General features: G+C 39.0%; 1 protein-coding gene across 1 annotated transcript in view; it reads left to right on the top strand.

The window, feature by feature from the left end:
* Positions 1-20959, top strand: part of HDAC9 (histone deacetylase 9) — a 641420-nt gene that overhangs the window by 509549 nt on the left and 110912 nt on the right. The window contains exons 19-22 of the mRNA XM_054020255.1: positions 11481-11536; positions 11779-11866; positions 15853-15972; positions 16286-16383. Of these exons, the coding sequence (XP_053876230.1) occupies positions 11481-11536; positions 11779-11866; positions 15853-15972; positions 16286-16383 (362 nt within the window). The remainder of the gene's footprint in view (positions 1-11480; positions 11537-11778; positions 11867-15852; positions 15973-16285; positions 16384-20959) is intronic.

Below are 20959 nucleotides of genomic sequence, written 5' to 3'. Positions count from 1 at the left end.
CTTAGATGTATTGAATCAGCACATTCCCCAGCCAGCCCTGCTGCATTCACCATGCCTCTCACTGTTCAGCAGCATCAACTTTTGGCACTACACTGGCTGACTGTAGACCCCTAGTGGAGGGAGGTTGTGGAGACTTGTGGCACTACAGTACAATTCCTGGTAAACTTTTCTCAGCTATGGACTCTCAACTTGGGTGTATGTAAGCAGAGGCCAGTGTCAAACCTAGGTGAATATTGTTACAGGAGTGCTCTGTAGATGAAAGATGTCTATGTAAATAATTAATAGATAAGGTTAACTAGATGGTGCTCAAGAATACGGAACATAGTTCATGGGGGGCTTTAGGACCAATAGTAGTTGTGCACTACAAATAACTTGTGTGTAGCTCTTCACATGTGTGAGATCTTATCAAATATGGCCCATGGACTTCACTGGTGAATCAGGCTCTTGGGATGAGATCCTCACCCCTGTCCTGGGCCCTTTAAGACAAGTAAAGGGACCAAACATTCCTGTGGAAGAAGACCTTTGTCCTGCAGAGGGAGCATTCCCTCAGTGCAAGCCCTGTACTCACTCCCAGCATGCCTCTTCTGGGAGGGAAGAGGCATGCTGGGAGTGAGTACAGGGCATTGTGGTGTGAGTGGGGTCGCAGTACACAGTGCTACAACCAATAGAACCACCCAGGAATGCTTCAATAATTCAGGGTATGGCTACCTGGCGATCAGAGGTGTAACTGCAACACATGTATGCATACCCAGAGTAGCTTTGATTTAGGTAGCCCTAATAAGCATAGTGATGCAGCTGTGGCAGTACAGGTGGCAGTGTAGCCTTGCTGGTACGTACTCAAGCAGCTAGCCCATGCCACTGCCCATGCTACCATTCTTATTTGAACTAGCTAGATCAAAGCTAGCTCAGTTATGGCTATACATACTGCAATCACAACTCCTGATTGCTGTGTAGAGAGAGCCTAAATTATGTCTGGGACTTCCAGTCCCTGGAGCAGCCCAGCATCAAAAGGGCACACCTTTCTTCCTCTGGGTTGTAAGTTCTATGCTGCACCTCTTAGCGGCACAGCACAGAATTTCACCCTTAATACTTAATGTAGCCAATAATTGCTTTCTGTGGTAGTGTTTGGGTCGTTGATATTTCCCTAGTGATAAACAAATTGTCATTACTAATACTGGTAACTTTTTAAAACCAGATATTTTATTACGATTATTATTTATGTCAGTGCTTATTCATTATATTAGTAATGCTTTTAAGGCTCTAAAATTAATTTATAAGTATATAAATATAAGTAAATTAATACTATAATTGGATATGTTTACAGATTGATCAATAATATTATTCTTAAAAATACCTTTTCGATGCTGCAATATTAGTTTTACTGGATAGTGTCTTGTTAAAATGCAATCTCCTAGTGTCTTTCCTAGTTACGTAAGGTGCCCTGGATTTTTTTGGGTACTGTTTCATACCTTCCCATTGACACAAAAATTAATAGCTATGAAAAGGGTAAATTCTTGAGCTAATGTAGCTGAAGAAAGGGGCTGCCTAATTTGGGTACAAATTCTGCAGTGGGGGGGGGGGGGCTTTTGTAATTAGGTACTACTCAATGTGAGTAAGATTGCAAAACTGGGCCTTTAGAATCTACAGGAACATTTCTGATATTGTTTTCTGCAGTTTCCAATATCCCTATTAAGTACTACTATAAGTTGGAGTTAATTATTTTAAGCACAGTACTCAAAATAAGGATTTCTCTTCATTTTATTTTTTATATCCATTAAGTATGTCAACATTGTCTGTTGCAACACTCTGTTCTGTGCGAGAAACACATAAGCACCATATATTTTTAATTTGACAAATATGAAACAGAAGAGACCTCTGCAATCAACTGTGAAGAACTGTTGTATTTTGTCTGGTTATTCCCTATTGTTTTAAAAGTTTCCATGGGTTAAGAGGCAATTATGCACAAGGGCACTCAAGAAAAAGGCCAAATCAGTTAAAAGATGACAAGGTCTGATACTATCTTGAACATCCAGTTAAACTGAACCAAAACAAACACAAGCCCCTTCCCATATCTTCAGGTGTGTGGGTGTTGCGTAATTACCCTCTTAGTAGACAGGGATCATTTAACTGAATTAAAACAGTTTGAAATTAATATCCTCAGAAACAAAAAAGGTATCATTTTGTGGGATGGTGCTTTGGAACATGTCAGCATGCATCAGGAACAAAATTAATTTGCTGTATTCAGTCACTGTTACTGTGCTGTTTCGCTGCTATTTCTGGATAACTGGAATTGAACTTGAAATTGTCATTCCAAACAAGTTTGGATACTGATATTGCTCAAGGCTCAAGTCATACAGGGCCAGATCCTGCTTGCCATGCTCATGGAACTAGTACCATAAAATCAATTATATTATTTATGTGAGTAGGGTAAGTACAATTTGTCCCAAAATATTCTCCTTCTTTCTTACTCTTGAAAAGGAGATGTATATATTGTGCATTTTCCCCTTTAATAATGCATTTATTTTTTTTAAATTGCCCATACCCTCAGTTCAGATGCATTGCTAAAATCCAATTTAGGTAAGCATGAAAAAGGTTGGTTCAGACTTTACCATGGGAGAAAGGTATTGAGGTCTGTACATAGCAGAAGACCGCATAGTTATTTACTAGTCAAAAGACAGGCGGAACATGGATTGGAATATAGATCTGCCTCTGCTTCAAAGCATCTTTATAAAACTCTGTGAAATCAGTCCAAGACAAGCTAAAGAGAAGCACAACAAGAGCTTTACTCCTAATCTCTTAAAAACAATTTAGGGGAAAAAAACTTATTTAAAAGACCATTCTAGGAACATAGGGACTGATTCAAACTTCATTGGAGACCACCTATTCAGTGGGTTTTGGATTAGACCCATATGCTTGAATATGGTGTTGGTCTCTGAACCACTGTCTCACCTCAGTCTATAAAGTAGACTGCCAGACAAGATTAAGTGCATGAGATGCAAAAAATGTGCTGAACAGTTTGTCAGATATCTTTGGAAGCACTGAACTTGGGTACCAGCTGATTTGCAGATAGAGTGGGATGTTGTAATGTCCATATTGTTTCAATCATCATGAAAGAGTTTAATTAGTTGTGTTACTTGAAATGATCTGTATCAAGCATTCGTAAAACTACAATACCCACCTGGGGAAGTGAGGAAACAGATTGACAGAGCAAGACGGGTACCCAGAAATCACCTACTACAGGACAGGCCCAACAAGGACAATAACAGAACACCACTGGCCATCACATACAGCCCCCAGCTAAAACCTCTCCAGCGCATTATCCACGACCTACAACCTATCCTGGAAAATGATCCCTCACTCTCACAGACCTTGGGAGGCAGGCCAGTCCTTGCTTACAGACAACCTCCCAACCTGAAGCAAATACTCACCAGCAACTACACACCACACCACAGAAACACCAACCCAGGAACCTATCCCTGTAGCAAACCTCGTTGCCTACTGTGTCCCCATATCTACTCTGGCAACAGCATCAGAGGACCCAACCACATCAGCCACACCATCAGGGGCTCATTCACCTGCACATCCACTAATGTCATATATGCCATCATGTGCCAGCAATGCCCCTCTGCCATGTACATTGGCCAAACCGGACAGTCCCTCCGCAAAAGAATAAATGGACACAAATCGGACATCAGGAATGGTAACATACACAAGCCAGTAAGTGAACACTTCAATCTCCCTGGTCATTCTATCACAGATTTAAAAGTCACTGTCATTGAACAAAAAAACTTCAGAAACAGACTTCAAAGAGAAACAGCAGAACTAAAATTCATTTGCAAATTCAACACCATTAATCTGGGCTTGAATAGGGATTGGGAGTGGCTGGCTCACTACAGAAGCAGCTTTTCCTCTCATGGAATTGACACCTCCTCATCTATTATTGGGAGTGGACTACATCCACCCTGATTGAATTGGCCTTGTCAACACTGGTTCGCCACTTGTGAAGTAACTCCCTGCTCTCCATGTGTCTGTATATAATGCCTGCATCTGTAGCTTTCACTCTATGCATCCGAAGAAGTGAGGTTTTTACTCACGAAAGCTTATGCCCAAATAAATCTGTTAGTCTTTAAGGTGCCACCAGACTCTTTGTTGTTTTTGTAGATACAGACTAACACGGCTACCCCCTGATACTTGAAAGAGTGTTGATGTCCATAATAGATACTGGGGAAAATGTTTTTAATTTTTTCTTCTCATCTTTGTAATATGACAAGTTATACCATTTGGGTATACAGAACTATACTATTTCTGCTTCTTATATCACATAAAATGATTGAGGCATGTTAGTAACATGACAAATTAACTTAATCTGTACTAATCTTCCTAATGTGTTACATATGCAGTTATAGAGTATGTTATATATTGATTATTTAAGGAACTGCTCCATGGTTCATGTTTTACTTTAGCAGGTATTCGTTTGATACTCTCTTACTGATAAGTAGCTCTCTAAGGCAACTTCAGATGTCATAGCAAAAGGGGAAATGCATGTATGCAAATACATCCCTGTTGAACTACACTGAAGTGAGTAAGAAATGTTAAGGTATGAAGCATGAAAGAAAATGAGCCAGATTCTACCCTGCAGATGCAATTTTCACCTTCTCCTGGGATAGCTGTTCCAGAGGGTGCATTCCCTACTGGAGCAGGAAGATGGTGATACCACTGCTACTCTGCCCAAGGAGTTCCACTGGGGAATGGCAGTTTTAAAATCCAGTCACAGCTCCACTGTAACAGAGGCTTTTCAGCAGCGAGACTGATTTAGTTAAGTCCCTAGTAAACCTGGCTCTGCCTCCTCCTGTGGCCGTTCACTCACATTTGGGATTCTGCTGGCCAGCTCTGTGGGAGGGCAACAACACAAGCCACTTATTTGAGATGGACTTACTGCCACCAGCTCTCATCTTCCTAATGAATGAATTAATGTCCATGGCAGGAGAGATTTTCAAAGGCACAAAGGGCAGTTTGGTGCCCAATTCCCACTAACACTCAGGATTAGGTGCTTAACTGTCATTTGTACCTTTGAAAAAAATCTCTCCCTGTGCCTATTGCAACAGCATCTATGCACACTGAGTTAAAAAAAGAAAAGAAAAAAGACAAGAACAGAGTAAATTGCTATCATAATTGCTTTGTTGGCAGTTATTGTTATATTGTTTTAATAAAAGCTGGCAACTATAATTGCCTAGTATGGCTTTTTAAATAAACACCATTTCCTTTATGCACTCTACTTTTAGTCTCTTAAAAAATGCATTCAAAAACATCCCTTAGATGATTTCTCCTAGTAATTATGGCTATGTTCATAGCAAAATGATTGCTTTTATTTTATACAGCAATACAACTTGAATTATTCACTTGACCTTCACAGCAACTGTCCTCCTCTTCCTATTGTTTATTTGATTTTTCACTAGGGTGGTTAATATACAGGGCAACACAGGTATAGCCATCTTAGACTACAAGTCCCACGTTTCCAGTTTCCTCCAATGCTGTCATCTTTACAGACTCCTCATGGAGGCAGACAAGCAGCTGTGCATTGCTCTTTGTTTCCATTATACAGTTACGTGTTTAATGGCGATTTCTTGTGTTTCTGGCCTCTGCTGACTTCTTTTGTGAGAAATAATGGCATTCCCACACGTTTGTTATTGTTTCCTTGGCAAATCTACATGCTGCTTGTAATGCTCTGTTAATATCATGAGTTCTTGTATTCAGCATTCTTAGACCCCAAGGGCCAGTTGTTAGCTCCTGCTCTGGCAAATAGCCTTTAAAGCTACCCTAAACAAACATCTGAAGATTCCCCCACCTCTTACACTCGTGTTCCCTCCACCATGATGTATGGCATGTCTTGGGGTCATGCTGAAGCAGGATGATTGGAACACAGTGATTCTCATCCAGGATAACAGTTTCAAAGGGACTATTACAAGCTGGTGGGACTTAGAGCAGCCCTGTTGCTTCTCCATGTTATGCCAGGGAGCTGACAGTGTCAGAGACTGGAGGAGCACAAAGATGGCTTAAGGCCACCTTTGCCTCTTCCCATCGGCTAGCTGAATGGAGCTCCTGCAAAGCTGCAAATCTGGCTATAAAATTATTTTTTTTTAAATCATATAGGCCAACTATATTAAAAGTAAAGGTATTTAAAGTGTGCTACTATATAGGATTTTATTTACGAAAGCATGGTGGACTTGTCATCTACTCAACTAGTGCAGTCTAAACAGAGAAATGTAGTAGTGTCTTATGTCAATATTGGCCTGATCCAGAAGCCTTGTGCACCTAATTACTGTGTAAAAATCCAGAAGATTTGTTAAAACAGAACTAAATCCCTCCCATTAAAGTCAAAGGGATGTTTGGATGACCAAGAATGGCACTTCGAATATTACTATTGTTAAGCATTAGGTTCCCGCTTCACACTGTTTTACCTATTTACACAGTCAAAATAAAAGAAAATGAAGGCTAAATTTTCAAAATTAGACAGCTAAACTGTGCCTGCAAAAAAAATAGGGCTAGATTTTTCACACAAGTTGTCCCATTGGGATGCAGTGGCATGCATGACACTGCAAATGACTGGAACACTTTCCAAGGAGCATTTATTTGTCCTGTAGGGTGAAGTCATGTGAAACTAATTTGTAAAGATCCGAAAGGTACTTTCAGCCACTGCACAAGTGGGCTTATAAATATCATACAGTATCAGTTTTGTACTGAATTTGAGGATAGCAAAAGAGGATCAAATGTCTTTTTTCCAAAGGAACCCCTGCTTCTTGCCATAATAAATATATTTTACAAATGCTATACAGTTTTTGTAACAAGACATAATATGCTAAATACCATTCATTTTAATACAAAAGTTATATTTATCAATTAGCTAGTCAAAGTTGGCTGGCAGTGGTTTCAACTGCTGAGTCAATTTTACCCTCTGAGGGCCTGACTGCAAGTTATCAATCATCCTAAACTCTCTTTGAAGCCAGTGAGAGTTAATGGTGCCCAGCACCTCTAGAAGTCATTCAGCACTTTGTAGGAATGTGTCCATAAACACATGAATCATTGAGTATGGGTACAAGATATTTGAGAAGAACATTAGTAACCATGATCTTGTTCTCACACATTGCTGTGAATGGACAAATTCACATTGTGGCAAAATGCTTCTTAGGCCTATATTACCTCATTATGCTGTGGATCCACCATAGAAGATCAGTGCAGACAACCAGTACCTAAACAGCAGAGAACCCAATAATGTGATGGAAACTATCCTTGACTGCCCATTTCAGCAGAAACAGGATGGATGTCCGATTGTGCTGTTGCAAAGCATCAAGGAATTAAGTAAAACACTGAGGAAAAGAATGCTAGCATATATGACTGATCTCCCAGCTACTCTTTGGAAAGTAGGCATCCAGCCACATGTATAGCATTGAGAGGGAGCAAAATACTTATGTTAGTACAGGAAGGGAATGAATTCTCCTTGTTTTTCTCTCCAGTAGCCCGGAGACAGGATCACATAGATCTAGAATGCATCTTTTCTGTGAATTGAAAGTTTGAATATACGACTCCTCTGTCATTCCCAGTTTGAGCAGGTGTAGACTTTATACCGGGGTACATATACCCCTGAGGGTACGCAGAGGTCTTCCAGGGGGTATGTCAACTCATTGAGATATCTGCCTAGTTTTACAACAGGCTTCATAAAAAGCACTAACAAAGTCAGTACAAACTAAAATTTCATACAGACAATGACTTGTTTAAACTGCTCTGTATACTATACACTGAAATGTGAGTACAATATTTATATTCGAATTTATTTTATAATTACATGGTAAAAATGAGAACGTAAGCAATTTTTCAGTAATAGTGTGCTGTGATACTTTTGTATTTTGTGTCTGATTTTGTAAGCAAGTAGTTTTTAAGTGAGATGAAACTTGGGGTACGCAAAACAAATCAGACTCCTGAGAGGGTACAGTTGTCTGGAAAGGTTGAGAGAGCCATGGCTTTAATACCATCTTAGTTGCAGCTCTACTCCTTATATTTAGGTTTAACCAGAGAACTAAGTATATAATGCTACAGATGTGAATCTTTCCTTTAATGTGCATTTATGTCAGTCAGTTTACATGTAATGGTTCCTGTATCCTAGTATAAATAAATAAATAAAATGTTTTGAATGTATGTGTTCACTTCATTTTCAACATATTGTTCTTCATTAGTCTGTCTATCTCTACTCTGTATTTTTGCATTTCTTCTAACCCTCAGCCAGAACTGTTCAGAGCTTACAGTTTGGTATTTAAATATTGCCTAAATAAATTAGTTGACATTCAGTTGTGCTAATATAGAGTATGTTTGTGCAAAGCTTGAAGCTAAAGGATGTGTGAAGGGAGTTCTATCAGTTGCATGAATGTTGTTTTTTAATACTGTGTGTTAGCTGATAATCAGTGTTCAGTGTTGCTCAATATGGATTAGATTAAATTAACTGCTTGATCACCAGCATAGGGTTTTTTCCTAAGAAAAATATTTCCCCAAATGCCTGTTTGTAATGCACTGAATTTCACTGTAATGTACGGATATATAATGTAGTCCCCAGAGAGGTCACATAGATATTTTGGATGCTCATAGGGGACTGACAGGGTTAACTACCCCAAGATGTCCAAAATTAGCCACTGGTAAGGAAACTAGATCTCCAAACAGATCATTCTAACAATTCCTCTTGCCTTTGTGGATTGCTACAGTAAAGAAACAGAAGAGAGGAGTATACAATGTATCTGTCATGCTGTCAAAAACAGGAAAGTGTCCCATTTTCTCCCCTTTAGATACCCCCATGATGTACTCTGAGAGATAATCATCTTAATTATATCGATCTTTTGGGAATGCTGATAGGGTTAGATAATAATGAGCTGTGAACTGAGCAGGGGCAGCTATAATTCTTGCACTGATATTTCCAAATTGTTTTCTAGTATTGAAAGAGCAAAATACATGTCATAATTTGATGAATGGTGCCTCCTTGACTATGTGTTCTCTTGGTTCTCTATCTACATGTACTTGAATGTATATATTATTTAGATTTTCACAAATGGTAGAGGGGAGAAACACATCCCAGAATTTGTCTGAATGAGAATGAAATTTGGTACACTCGCCTGTGAAACATATTTTGTGAAAAAAGAGGCCACAAAAAGCCTATGTGGGCAGAGTACCAAGATTTTAGCTAGCAGTATAAATGCAGTTTGACGGCTATAGGCTAAATGCAGTCCATCCTCCTTCTGCTTTACTGTACTCTATATTAAGTACAATCAGCAGACTAATGACTTTAAAGTTAAACATCCAGTGCTGTTCAGTATTGCCAACCCTAAGCATTCAAAAATCATGAGTCAGATCCCCACAATCCATTAAATTGGCTTTAAAATGATGAGATTTTTTTAAAATAGTAAATTTGGGGTACTTTTAATTTGCCATCTGGCCTTTGAGCCTTTAAAGGTCACCTTTTCGAGTTTTTCTCAGAAACTATGAGGGCTAGAAACTTTTTTTTATTTTTTTAAATCACCTGATTCCAAGATCTGAGGCTTTATGAAAAACAGCAAACCCGGTAAGCATAGGCAATCCTGGATATTCCTCTCTAATGGCTTTGTAATTGCCTTGGTTTTTGGTTTTCATTGCTGGTGAATTCAATCTACAGGCAATTTCTGTTCAATTGCCAAGGGAGATATACCTAAGAACTGACACACGTATTTGATGTGTGTGTCTCTTTTTGATAAAGTATGAACATTTATATGCAAATGAGGGATATGACATTGAGCGATGCTGCCGAGTGCCCTGAAGTCTCTAAATGAGGATCAGTGGAATTGATCAGTATATTGCAGGACTACTCCCTTTGCAGCTGCCTTGGGTTCCCTTTAGACGGATAACACAATAGTCTAGACTCTAGAAGATATTGTAATTGGCTTCTTGAATTATGTTTAACAGGTTATATTAGATGCTGTTGTAGGATTGCTTGGCTGCTAAATTAGCCTTCAGTAAGGCAACTGCTATTTATATGTTCAATGGCACTTTTGTCTAGGAAAATGGATCTCACATACATCAGTGTAACTCCCTTGATTTACTTGTAGGTACTCATTATTTACACCTGTGGAAGTGAAAGGACAATCAGGTCCATCGATTGTCATAGTTGTTTTCCTGGATAAGGACTGCAGCTCTGCAGCCTAACTATCCTCTTTAGTTCTAATTAGAATAATTTATCAATAAAAGGCATATCTATTCAACAGTACTCTACAGTGTTTTCTTAAAATGTAGTCTACAGTATTTTCTTAAAATCCATTGCTGCATTTTGTATGAGGGATTTGAGGCACTCCTTGTTGACTACTTAAAATAGAGGTTTGGCTGCCAGAATTATGCATTGATTAGAATGTCATTTTTTTTAATCTCCATTGGCTATGGTTATAAAGCAATAGTTGAACACATGAGTCCAATTCTGCTCCCAGTCACATCTGTGTAAACTAAGAGTAAATCTGCTGAAGTAATGGAGTTACTCCTGATTCACACTGGTATAACAGGGAGTGGAATTTGGCCCAGGTTTTGATTAACAGTTTTTTCCTTATGATAGCAAATTATTTTCATGACTATCCAGCCTACATTTTTGAACAGCAGCCGTCTTGCAAGGATTTATAGATCTTTCCTTTGCTTCATGTAGGGGGGACTTCATTTTTTTTACATGATGCATTGCAGTGAATCTGTAGGTTAAGGAATTCCTTGATCATCACTACTTCTGATAGCTGCTGCGTATGAAAATGTTCTATAAAACTCCAGAATGTGTGTTAGAAATTGACGGAGGGAATTCAATAAAGTTGCAAGCTTTGGCAGGCCTCCAAGCTTAATTTATAGACTGGAGAAGAATGAGATTTCCATTGTCCTCCTTTTCTACTCTTAGGAATTGCCTTTTTTGTGTGCGAGTGTAAATTTATCATTTAGTTTACACAGAAGGTAGAGCCAACATTTCCAAACCACTGTATGTAAATATCAAGGCTTTTTTCCTTTCTACTGTTTTATAGTCTGAAACGGATCGACAGGGAGCAATTTAATTTGGATCAAATGTTCACGTGATGGATCAGTGATACTTTCTCTCTACCAGCTATGGATTCTGGACTTAAATCAGTTATGCTTGTGTCGTACAGAACAATAGCTATTGTGTATATTTGCCAGTGAGGTGCTGTACAGCTCCAAAATATCTTATTCTTATCCTGGCTATATTAGAGCCTGTCTCTTTGCTTCTCTTTAAGTCATGATCTATATGCAGCTGTGATCACATATATTGTTTCTGCTAATTCTCTGAAAGGGCAATGGGGGCAGCAAAACGTGCTCAAGAGCCTCTGGTAGATTCCAATTCTGTTTGCCTGCTGTGCTGTGTTACACAGAAAAACCAGCTTTTTAAAAAAAAAAAATCTGATAATTGAAAACCTATCTTGTTCTTACAGAATGGTTTTGCTGTTGTAAGGCCCCCAGGCCATCATGCTGAAGAATCAACAGCCATGTAAGTACCAGGGAATATTGCCCATCTTGGAGCGCTAGGGTTACTGGCAATCACCTGCACTGTGTATGTCTCTGAAGAACTCTAATTGTTAGCAGATGACTGAAAAGGCTTTCTAGGTACTCCCAGAAGCAGATTTATGGCTTCAGAGATCTTATAGCATTTTTTTAAATGCCCTGAACATTATTTATAACTGTTTTCCTGACTGATTTGCTTTCTTATTTCTGTTCTTCTCTATTCCACAGGGGGTTCTGCTTTTTTAATTCGGTTGCAATTACTGCCAAATACTTGAGAGACAAGCTAAATATAGGCAAGATATTGATTGTAGATATGGTATGTATTCTTGGCAAGCATCACACTTTCAGTGCATCTAGATAAAAGATAATGAATTTATATTTGTACGTCAGGCTTTCCTGCTTTTAATACTTACAAGAAATAAAGGCATGTATTTCCTTTGCATTTGGGAACTCATTAAAGCCAGGATGGCAGTACTGAAACTATAAACATCTATGTTTCACTTTAATGGTGTTAACTGCAATTTAATGAGAAGAAGGCACAGATCAGGGCAACATTTATGGTCCTTAAATGAATTGATACTTCCACTGTTAAAATAACCCAACAGAACCCAAGTTTACTTTTCCCTACAGAATACAGACTTTAAATAGTCTGATATGCTTTAAAGAATGCTGTTGCTTTGGTAACCAAATTGGCCACTTCCCCCATCTGCTTGTTGAGTAACATTGATATTATTAAAACAAATCAACAAGTCATTCTCTCTGAAAAGTTTTCAAATCATATATGCCAGATTTGGATGATTCCCTGCAGGAGAGCGAAATGATTAAAAGTCAACTTCATTGGATTAATCTAGCATTTGAATAGAATGCATTCTTACACAATAGAGTTCTAATTTGTTTAACTGATGGTGTATTTAAATACAGATGACATTTGGCATGTTGTCTATATTATTTTCATGAATAATGAATTGGAGCTTTGCTTCATACTTAAAGGATCAGCCCAATGCACAGCCCAAAGAAAGCGGAATGTTGATTTATGAGCACCATTTTTGTTTTGCCTACAGTTCATGAGGAGGTGTAATAGGTTGTCTGACAAAGCATAGACAGGAAATGAACCCTGGCATCAAAACCTAACCTGTTACATCTGCACTTAATTAATTTTTGCAGGTGATAAAAGATTTAAAGACAAAATATGTTAAAAGTTTTTTGAAGTGCATGGCTTAATAGTCTAAATCTTGTTCATATCTGCACTCATAATTAAATCTTATTGTGAAGTCATGGCCTTACCATCTAGCACTTTTGTTCAGTTAAGTGTGCATACTAGTAGTTAAGGAAAAAGAGAGGGGGGAGGGGAGAGTGTGAGCAAGAGAAATAGCAAATGAAGAAATATATGGCTAAAATAAGTATAAAAGAAATATTTGAAAGCTATTCCAAGAATATCAATATTAATCAGAAGTTTTACCCTATGGTTTAAGAATGCACTTATGGAGAGAAAGAATAGCGTAAACATATTTCTGCAGAAACTCATCAGGATTTGTGAACAAATTCACTTCCACTGTGGTTTGTGTCCATTTGCTGGGGTTATTCAGGTGATTAGGATTTACTAGCATGAAGTGAATTTTAAGTTTATAAACTCCTAGCAAACCTATGCAAAGTTTAGATTCTGTGGATGTTTGCAGTGGTGATCTGCTTATAAGTGATATAGTCATCCAGTCCGGGAAGAGAATTATAAACATGAGGCCTATTTGATCAGTCTCCACTAAGAAACCCAGCTTGAATTTTGAATAGCAAGTAACGCTCAGCTCCACTCTGGATCTCCTCCACAAACCTGTTGAGCTGAGATGGTACGGAGGGCTTGCACAGATGACTTCACCCCTGGAACAGGCACAGTCTGGTCTCTGATCTCCTCGAGGGTCAATGCAACGACGTATTGCCCCTTCTATGAACATAGAGGCAAAGCCACAATCCAAATGTAACTAATTACCTATGAGAGCTCTACTGTCCATTCAGAGCAAAGGAGAATTGGCCTTAATGGTCTCACCTGAAAGATAACATAGAATCACAGATGTTAGGGGTGTGAAAAATCAACATCCTTGAAAAATGTTACTATGCTGACCTAATCTGCAGTATACACAGTGCTATGTCTATGTAAAAATTCTTCCATCAACTTAGCTACCACCTCTTGGGGAGATGAATTAACTACAGCAATGGGAGAATCCCTCCATCGATGCAGTGAGTGTCTATACTTACAGCCGTATAGTTGCAGCGCTGCAGCTGTGCTGCTGTAGCATTTCAAGTGTAGCTGTACCCTGAGATTTCTAATTGACCTTCAGGGCTATATGTTTATAGTGACTAGCAGAATGGGGCCCCAATCTGACTGAGACCTGTAGGTGCTACTGTAATAATAATAATAATAATTAATAATAAAATTAATGATATTCAGTCCAGTGCATTCCTTAATGTTCAGAATTGTTTTTGTATATATAATTTTAACTTCTTTGTTTTTCATTTTGAAATTTTCCTCTTCTTTTTACATCTACACCACAGAAAAAACCCTTCACTTTCTGCTTTCCTTTTTTCATTCCTTCCAATGAATAAATCTCAATTTTTGGATTGATCCATAGTTTCTGTCCTACATTTCATCCAAGAAGGCTAGGCTCAGAACCGAGCCCATACTCAAAACATATAACTGATTAATAGTAGAATACACTATCCTTACCATTCAGGTATCTTTGTCTACTCAATGGCATTTCTGGACTATTTTCATTGGCAAAATTTAAGTTTACAATAGAAAATTATTTTTGCAGTATAGAAGATCAAGAAGCATATAAAAGGTCCAAGTGTCTATTTTAATTCCTATAATTTAAAAATTGTCAGAGCCAGAACATATTAAAAAAATCAAAACCCACAACAGCAGAAGCCGACTTAAGAGTGGAGAGCACAGGCCTTTATAGAATTTATTTTTATGCTCCTTTAATTTGTATCTGGTGCCTAGAGATCACAGTGAATAGATGAATGATGAACAGATGGCAATTTTGTTGAGTTTTTGAATAAAATATTTTTTGAAGACTATATATCAGCCCAGACCCAAGGACACTCATTTGCAATGAAAATGCAGTCAAGGCATTAGGGTCGCTTTTCAAAATATTTTGTTTACTCTCCTTGCAGAATAGCTTTTTGAAATCTATATTTTTACTCAGATGGAGTAAAGAAGCAGAATCAACATCTGAAATCTTTCAGTCTCTTATAAGCTTCAATGTGGAAGTTTAGGAAAAAAAAAAACCCTTCAGTTTTCCTCCATCACAATGCACCTGGGTTTTCCCTTTTCGCTTATAAAACCCCATATGTATCTAACCATATATTGTACAATGATACAACTGTGAAGAAACAAAAAATAAATTTGAAAAGTTTAAACCATTATCCATTATCATATGCTCATTCTCTAAATATTTTTAAAATATTTTATTTAAAGAAAGAGATTTCCTGTGCACTGGTGTTTGGACTGTTATATTATGTTTGAAATATGCAAATTGGCTATGGTCATTCCTCGGTTGTGGAAGGCACCATACTATTGGCTCTTCTCTGCCAGATGATTTAATAGCTAATGAGATCATACTGCTATGTCTACTGTTGCCGTCATGATTTTGCAAAAATGAAGTATGAAGTCCTTCTGCATCTGGCATCTTTTGATGTGGATCTAACTGCTGAGGGACTGCTAACTGAACTGAATGTTTCAAGAGAGCCAATTTACTCAGCTGGTCGCAAAGCCTTTGACCTCAGTAGTGGAACTTGGCAAATCAATGAACACACTTATGGTTAGTGTTCTGTCAAGAATTGCGAAAATGCTCTGTAAACCGTAGATCCTTCTGCAAAATACTAGTTTGTAGTTTAAACATTAGTCTTTCTTCAGAGGCCAGTGAGGCTAGTTAATTAAGCCTGAGGGGTTATGAACTGTTGGCAGTTAATAAGTCATAAAATTCCTCCATAAAACAGGATGCTAGATTCCATCACTGAGGCAAGGAGTACAAAGAGCCGGTGTATAAATATCTAATTGTACAAAAGGACTGGGATTTCTCAATGACTGCTCATCTGGAGTCTCCAGGGCATGCTCACTGTGGTTTCCTGATTTTTAGAAGCCAGTTTAAAAAATGAGTGCATTAAAGAGTAATTTGCCTGAAAGTTCAGGAAGTATAGGGGTGGTGGAGGGAGAGGGGAAGAGACAGAGAGAGAGAGAGAGAGAGAACTTATCTCTACTCACCGAGTTGGACATTATTGCATTTGTCATCTATTTAATTTCCCCTTTAGGATGTTCACCATGGCAATGGTACACAGCAGGCTTTTTATGCTGACCCCAGCATCCTGTATGTTTCCCTCCATCGCTATGATGAAGGCAACTTCTTCCCTGGCAGTGGAGCCCCAAATGAGGTTAGGTTTATTTCTTTAGAGACCCATTTTTATTTGCATCTTTCAGGTAATTGCTTTGCATGATTACCCCTAATTTTCTCGTCCTTCGCTGGTGCTTTAAATTACACCAGATTACCAAATTGTCCATAGGGACTGGAGGACCAGTGGAGAACAAGTGTATAACCCAGAACAGTCCTTGTCAAACAAGACTGGGCTGATTTGACATGGTGTTTGATGTTTGTTTCAAAAGCACACATTTGTATGTTTTCTTATTTTTTTCGTCTCCCCTTTTCCTGCTCCCCTCCTCCTTTGGCACTTTCCCCTGTCTTTTCAGGTTGGAAGAGGCCTTGGCAAAGGATATAATGTAAATATTGCTTGGACAGGTGGCTTGGATCCCCCCATGGGAGATGTAGAGTACCTAACAGCATTCAGGTTGGTACTTGTTTCCTTCTAAAAGTGCCAAAACTGGCAGTAGAGTGAAAGCTCACACAAGTAACAACTATAGTAATCCTGAAAGACGTAAAAAATGACCCCGGGTGGAACTCGCTTAAAATAACTGTTTAAGTAAAATGGCAACAAGACCACTAACTTTTACCTCTGATCTCTGTCAAGACTTGCAATTTGAAAAGTTGTATCAAGAATATGCAACTTTATACCTGCACGATATAGCAAATATACTACAAAATATATAAAACTAGACTTTTTATAAAATTAATGATTCTCGGAAACATTATAGGTTATTTAATAAACAAGCTATTTACTTGTTCTGGCCATCAGCTCAAAATATACAAGAAAATGTTTGATGATTTAATCAGTCACTGATAAACATCATTACTATATGATAGCAGTAAACCAACTTTACATCTACCTCCTCACATCTACCACTATTAAATGTAAACAATTTTACCCAGCATAAGAAAAATACTTAGTTTTAACCTAATTGTAATTGTATAGAAGTATAGAAAATACCAAGTAAAATATAATATGGGCCAAATTCTTCACTCCTTACTCAGGTAAAACTTCCACTAAAGTTCATAGATTTGGCCAAGAATGGTATCTTCTATGCAATACAATAAGGTATTATTTGCTTTAAAATAAGTAATTGTGAAGCATCATAATATCATTGAAATATCTCATTCTAAATGGATCACTCTTTCAGCCATGAAGCATTGGCTTTTGATAATCTATTTTCATGGGGCCAGAGGAGAAAGAACCTAAACATGCCGTACTGTACTCACTTTCAGCAGCCCTACATTTCATGTATCATTTCCTTTCACAGTAAAGCAGAATGCATTTTGTCTTATTGCTGTGGAAGGGCTTGGTGAACAATAGCCAGTCAAGACTGGGCAAACTGTAACTGCTGGGAAATACCAGGCTTCAATTTGTAATGGCTGCAGTTCAAAAATGGCAGTGAGACCACTAACTTGTACCTCTGACCCTGTCAAGACTTATAATTTGAAATGATATATCTAAAATATATAACTCTAAACCTGTACTGTAAAGCAAATATACCACAAACATATAAAACTTTTTTTTCTGTAACACTCTTGGGTGGTCGTGAAGTGGTATGTACAGTATCCAAGAAGGTTTTGTATTTAGACATCACACAACTGAATTCAAAGCCTAAACCCCAAACATAGAAATAGCTAAGAAAATCACAATCTGTTTTTGTAAAATGGGTTTTACTTTTACTTACATCATTTGCCTTATTTAAAACAGTCTAACCAAACAGCCAGTTATTTCAAGGGACATTGTCAAGGTGGTAGGCCCCAAAATTTGACTCCTTTAAAAGTTTCATTTACTCTGTTGCCAAGGTCAGTCTTGTTCTTTGTTTGAGATTTTATAAAAGCCAGGAGATTGGCTGACTCAGGACTAATACTGGGCTATAGTGCTTCTCACCTCTATGTTCCTGGTTCAACTCCAGCCCAGGTTGGTAGTGAGTGAAATTGTTACCATATTATGGCTTAAGTGAAATGAGTTGGTGGTCTCAGCCCTTTTTAATGGGTAGAAGTTTACATCACAGAGACCACCACCATACTTATCATTGACAGCAAAGACAGGAAATTAATGGTCCAGCCTAAATCTATTCCCCACAGGTCAAGTTTAAGGCACATTCATGAACACTGTGGAGAAGCTTGTATTGCTCCTGTCGGTACTGTGCCAGTGTCATGACTAAACAGAGGACTTCAGTCTCCTGGCTGGCAAACTAGTACCTTTCTGGAGCAGTAAATTGAAAGGCAAACTTTAGAAAAAGAAAAATATTATTGTTATTTATTAAAGAATAAATAATTTTAGCAAGTCTGCAACCATACAATAACAACTTGTGCCCAACTTTGATTTAAAAAACCCAGACTTTTATAAATTTAATTTTACTACTATGCCGTCACATAAAAATGTAGGCAGCTTAACTCATTTAAAACCCATAGTTATGTCCAAATAATGTGGATACCACTTCTCATTGTTCTAAAGTTGTTGTTATTATTTTATTTTGAAACTCTTTTTGTGAATGTGATGCTAATGAACAGAATGGGATTGTTTGCAATGGATACTGATGTCCTCCATTTATCTAAAATGATAGATAAAAGAGCAGCTGTAGTAGTAAAAGTGACCCTTCAATACCACAGCCATGTGCCTCAAACCCTCCCTGTATAGAATTCCTTTAAGAATAAGAGGATAATTTAGTCTATTTGCCTCAGTAGTCTTTGCCTCTCTCTTGAGACTGCCATCATGAATACAATTAGTACTAATTGTGATGATGGTTTAGCATAGTTGTCAATATAGCAACCTGAATGGAATTTGGAGGGAGGAACACAGGTTTCAGGAAGGAGGAGTTTGGACGAGGCACCATAAAGTCAGTCTGTGTGCTCTTTGCTCGAATGCTAGCTGCAGTTACAGCATCTCTGTATATAGTTGTCTTAATAAAGAGCCAGTTTAGTTCTTCTTTGAGTGCTTGCTCACGTCCATTCCACGTTAGGTGTGTGCACACCTAAGATGTTTTGCCAGATTGCTGCCAGAGATTTTTCCCTCAGTGGTATTCATTGGGTCAGCTCTGATACCCTCTGGTGCCGCATGCTTATGCACCAGTATAAGGGGCACTGCTGGCCCCACACCCTCTTCCTTCTTATTGCCCGTGACAGTTGCTAGAATATCTCCTCTTCCTTTGGCAAGGTGATTATCTCTCTGTTTCATAGTTTAGTTTTAGTGTAGATATTGAAAATACTTTTAATGTGTATAGTTGTATCCCCTCCCCTTATTGCTAAGGGGCTCCCTTCGTCTCTAGGCCAGGCAAGACCCTGTCCCCGGGCTTCAAACCTTGTGCCTCCTATGGCAAGCCTATGCTCATGAACGACCAACACTCCAGTTGTCTGAAGTGTCTGGGAGAATCTCACATGTAAGACCACTGCCAAATTTGTTGGGACTTTAAACCTTGCACAAAGAAGGCCACAGTGATCAGACTTAAGACTATCCTAATGGAAGCGGGTCTTAGACCGGCTTCAGAACTAAGCCCCTCGGAGTCAGCACTAAGCACGTCAGCCTCAGTGCAAAGTGCTCTTCCACCACTGTGCACATCCCGGCACTGCTCTCCATTCCTGGTGCCAAGGAAGAAGCACAAAAAGCAGTGCACCAACAGAGGGCGCCCGCTGGTCCCAAAGAAAGGCAAGCAAGGGGAAGGTGGTGGAGTGTGACCCACGTTGGGCCATTCCTCCATCCCTGGTCCCATGGTGGCACCATCGACTCTGCTGAGAATGTTGAGTCCAGTGTACTCCATCTGATTCGAGGAAGCACTTCAGGCCCCAGTAGCCGCCATACTTCTCAGCTCTGCCTCCAAGACAGGACCCCTATAAGAGAAAAGAGAGAGGTTACAAGTGCAGTCAACTCCTTCCGTCCACCTCAACCTCACAGTCAGGATCACATAGGTACTCTGGTGGGCCCAAGCAGGCCTTTAGAAGGTGCGCCCCAGGGTTCCTGCTTCAGATCCTGCCTTCCCTTTATTTTTGGACTGACTGCCCCACTTCAGCCTAGCATAGTCCTGTATAACATTGAACCACTGGATGCTAAATACTGTGGTGATTTGTTATACCACACAATTTTTATCCCCTCCTCCCCCCCACTCCATTCCCGTCGCTCTTCATGGACCCTTCTCAGCAGCAGGGAGGAAGGGAGGGATAGCTCAGCGGTTTGAGCATTGGCCTGCTAAACCCAGGGTTGTGAGTTCAATCCTTGAGGGGGGCCACTTGGGGATCTGGGGCAAAATCAGTACTTGGTCCTGCTAGTGAAGGCAGGGGGCTGGACTCGATGACCTTTCAAGGTCCCTTCGAGTTTTAGGAGATGGGATATCTCCATTTAAAAAAAAAAATAAAAAAAACCCTCCTTGCCCAGGAGGTGCAGACATTCCTATGGATGGGCCGTAGAGGAGATACCTCAAAACTTGAGAGAGAAGGTGTTTTACTCCATTATTTCCTTCATCCGATCCTGGGCCTGCATTGCCTCAACAGATATCTCAGAAACGGAGGTTCTGCATGGTCTTCCTGGCCTCCGTCATTCCCTCCCTGGATCTGCCTTTGACTTGAAGGATGCTTACTTTTATATTTCTATCTTCTGAGGCCACAGAAGATTTCTCAGGTTTATTGTAAACCAGACTCATTATCAATTCACTGCTCTTCCCAAATGCCTGTCCCCAGCCCCCCAGGTTTTCATGAAGATATTGTTGCCTGGAATAATGCCTGAAAGACTGGAACAGCTGATAAAGGTGTTTGATGAGTGCTGTGACCCAAACAGAATGAGAATGTAGAAAGATACTGATTTTTTTTTTTTACCTGAAACCAAGAAGCAGAAGAGGAGATAAATTCTTAGGTTACATCCACATTGGTGACATTAAATATTACCTAATTAAAGACAAGTTCTCAGCTTACAGAAATGATTGTTGAGAGAAACAGAGAAATCCTTAGAGAAATACCTCCAAATAGCAAGGGCAGCTAAATGCTCAGGGAAAGGATCAAAACAATAA

The sequence above is a fragment of the Malaclemys terrapin genome, chromosome 2 (assembly GCF_027887155.1).
Source record: "Malaclemys terrapin pileata isolate rMalTer1 chromosome 2, rMalTer1.hap1, whole genome shotgun sequence".
In the NCBI taxonomy this organism is placed as follows: domain Eukaryota; kingdom Metazoa; phylum Chordata; order Testudines; family Emydidae; genus Malaclemys; species Malaclemys terrapin.
Note: the sequence above shows the minus strand (reverse complement) of the source record. Positions and strands in the feature narration are given on the sequence as shown.